This window comes from Oculina patagonica, unplaced genomic scaffold (genome assembly GCF_052425735.1).
Source record: "Oculina patagonica isolate OP01 unplaced genomic scaffold, crgOcupat unplaced1375, whole genome shotgun sequence".
NCBI classification, from domain to species: Eukaryota; Metazoa; Cnidaria; class Anthozoa; order Scleractinia; family Oculinidae; genus Oculina; species Oculina patagonica.
The window spans coordinates 1,677-5,193 of NW_027557382.1; the positions used below are offsets into that span (position 1 = coordinate 1,677).

At 38.8% G+C, this 3,517-nt stretch overlaps 1 protein-coding gene across 1 annotated transcript; it reads right to left on the reverse strand.

Moving 5' to 3' along the window:
- Positions 1–501: 501 nt before the first annotated feature.
- Positions 502–3,009, reverse strand: LOC144639835 (uncharacterized; the record flags this gene model as incomplete). The annotated part of the gene is made up of 4 exons (XM_078499116.1): positions 502–938; positions 1,553–1,581; positions 1,909–2,214; positions 2,861–3,009. Coding segments are annotated over 4 exons (654 nt in total), but the record flags the coding sequence as incomplete, so codon positions are not given.
- Positions 3,010–3,517: the final 508 nt, after the last annotated feature.

Here is a 3,517-nt window from a genome sequence, read left to right on the forward strand (position 1 = left end):
TCTTGTGCAAACTCTTTAAGGTGCAAAAGTGACAAAAGATGAAAACACATGAAAGGCTGTTATTGAACTGAGCACTGTGGAATTCTGCTTGAAAAGCAGCATAGGAAAAACACGAAAGCCATTTAGTTGTTTTCTAGCCAATTAAAAGGCTCTAAATTAACCCTTTCACTACCAGCGTGAAATGTCTATAGCTATTGAAAATCAACAGAAGATGTTTGTCAAGCACATTTTAGCAGTACCTTCACGAGGCCCTTTGGATGAAACCATTTTGATTTTTAAGAGAAACAGCTATACAGTATACTCCTAAAATACTACTCAAATATTTGAAGTAATTGAGTACTATTTTCATTGGTTGCCATTTGTTTTTGTTTTTTTTTTTTGCTAGTTTTAGCAAAATACAATTTGAAGAATATAGATGTTAGCCAATTATCAACTTAGAACTCCTGGAAGTGAAAGCGTTAACTGGCTTACTTGAGCTCTTTCATCGAAACCAGCTTACTGCGAAAAGTGCTTTGAAAATAGAAGGGTCAATTGGTTCCGCAATTCTTCTACTTGAACTAGAGGACAGAAAGTTAGTCCCTACCTATTTCAGGTATTAGACATCAGTCTCAACAGCTTAACAAGATGATTTGCTTAGCTGCATCATACGCACTTTTAAAAGGTGATAACTGACTTTTTTTATGCCTGAAAGTCTACAAAGCAGTTGGTTCACATGCATCATTGTTTAATAGAGCTCTTCATAATTGACCAGGTCTTCCAATATGGCGCTTAGGTGACCACATTCAGATCTCTGTCTTGCCTGCGCTTGTTGCGGTTGCGCACGACAAAGTAGATGGTTGCGCAGACAACGACGGCTGCGACGACAACACCGCTGACCGCGACAATGACCGCCAAATTGGTCGAGAAAGACTGGGGCTCATCCTGTTTCTCTGATTCAACTGAAAAACAAGAGAGATGAGATTTAATTATGATTTTAAGGTGTTTCACTTTTGTAGAACATTCTCTTTTATTTTTATGTTTTAATCGCGTAAAGAAAGAGTACGTGCACCAGTCATACAAAAAAATATATTCTAGCATAGCACAAATTACAGTCAACTCCCGTTATGGCGGACACGCTCGGGGCGTCGTTTAGTGTCCGTTATAGCGAGAGTCCGTAATAGCGGGAGTCATTTCCAGTCAAACCTCTTTCGCCGGGGATCTGGATTTTGTCCGTAATAGCGAGTGTCCGCAATAGCGGGGTGTCCGCAAGGCGAGAGTTGTCTGTATTAAGTGTTTAAATCGTTTTGTATGGAAAAGAAGTGGTTATCTTTCAGTCATAAATTGTGTGACTCCCAGATTCATTTGTAGTGTTATAAAGTAAATTACTTACTTGTTTTTATATAAATGGCAAAACAGGATTAAACACCGCATTACTCACAGGTGACCACTTATGCACATCAGTAATATATTTGAATAGACCTTTATGGTTTCCGCTTAATATTCGAGCAATACAGGCAAACATAAAGTTACCAAAGAGACCTCATAGCATGGTAACACTTAAATTACAGCTAACAAAAACCGGCCAAAACTTCAGCACTCAAGCTTAACACGCGAGAGAAAAATGGATTAAAAATTATCAATACTTCAGTTAAAACTGACGTTTCACGCCAGTTTAAAACAAAATGGCGCGCGTTTCGAACATTTTTACGAGGATTGACTTTAATTTTCTCAACAATGCTTCAGAATTTAATTACGGGGTCACTAAGACAAATGAATCTCGGTAAGAACTTTTAAATAGCCGAAATGTTGCCGTTCCATGAGTAGATTTTTAGTACTTAAATTGCACTCATTGCTCGAACTTTTAGCGGAATCTTTCTTAAAATTCTCGGGAGAAAAGATATTCATTTGAAGGTAATGAATTCTACGTACCTTCTTCTTTCTTTGGTGTCGTCAACGAAGGTATAAGGGCCTGCTCTCACATGAACCTCCTCTGCAAAATCATTCGCCGAACGCCTTTTCCTCTTGGCAGTGTAACACTCGACATCAGCAGGGCATGTGCACGCGGGCGCATCTTCCAGACACACTCTGAGATCACAGTGGAAGTAAACAGAGGAGCCTTCCACAGCCCCAAAGTACCTGAACGACTGGATCGAGAAGGTTTCTTGTACGCTGTCATCGGTACAATTGTACTTCAGCGTGTCTGAGGCGTCGTTACTAATAGTAGTACTACCGCAACTGTAAAGGACAAAAAAACAGTGTTTCAGTTACAAACAAAGCTTTTGTTAGATGGGATTGCTAGAATTCCAGCAATCAGTTACAATTTCAGCCCATTTCTCAGCTATAAGTTTTGCAGGTCTCAGCCAATTCGTAGCTATCAATTTAGACCCTTTTACTTTGCGTTCTAAAACAGGAGTTAAGGAGATGGTAAATGCCCTGTTTGTCCATGTTTGAGATCGAGTACATGTTTCTAGATAAAAGGCAAAAGAAGGAAAAAGTGCGAGGTTAAAACATTTACTTCTCTCAACCGCGTACGAATCATCTGTTTTGGCTGATCTAAAGGCGAAAATTCTACCTTCAAATACACAGTGCGGCATCGTATTCAATCGCGTTAATGATAAAGGTCAAAGACCGAACCATTTTGAGCAAGTTTGTAATGTTTTATCAACTTCTATCCTTGTAAACGCCCTGCAGCAAATGTAGAATGTCTCTCAAATAAACTCAGGGAATAAATAATACCGGGAAATCAACACCGTTATTACTGAATTCACGGTCCAGGATATAATCACTTATAAATGCAACGATTTTGTTAATTTAAGTGTGAGCGTTTCACTTAGCTTTTAATTTTATATATCGACATCAAGTTAATAATGCAAATCCTTACCCGTCTGTTATGAGAGTAACTTTGTTAGCAGTTGACAATGGGTCACTGCTCGATGATACGCAACAGCATACAAGGTGAAGGTCAAGGTTGGGTACAGAACTCTGAGTCACGACCTCAGCCTTCAAATACAACCCTACGTCCAGCACAATTTCAAAACAGATGGAACAGTGGTTAATCCAGCGTCCGTATAAACATCAAGTGAAGAGGGAAAAAAATGCGTTACCTAGGCAATAAAAGAAAGGAAACAGTTAGTAAAGTTAGCTAGGAATAGAAAGCCTTGAGTGTAATTTCGTAGAAAGAGAAAAATGTAATCAAAAACATTCTGTAAGCTTCCTGAGAGGGAAAAATTAAACATCGTCTATCCGGAATCGTATGTACGAGTTTACTGTTAATATTATGGGGATTGAAGCGCTTTGCTTCCAATTTTTAACTACCCAATTCTTACTCATTTTCGCGTGTACTTAATTTCGCGAAAAAGCAAACGTGTATTAAATTTCGCGATTTTGTCAGTGTTTTATGGATCAGTCGCGCAAAGAGTAAGGAACTACTGGAAATACACAAAAATCTGGCTCAAGGAAACTACAAGGAGCCTGCAAACGGAAACTTTGGTGACTGTACTAAAGAGGTTTTGGCCGAGATATAAGCTGAAGATAAAAG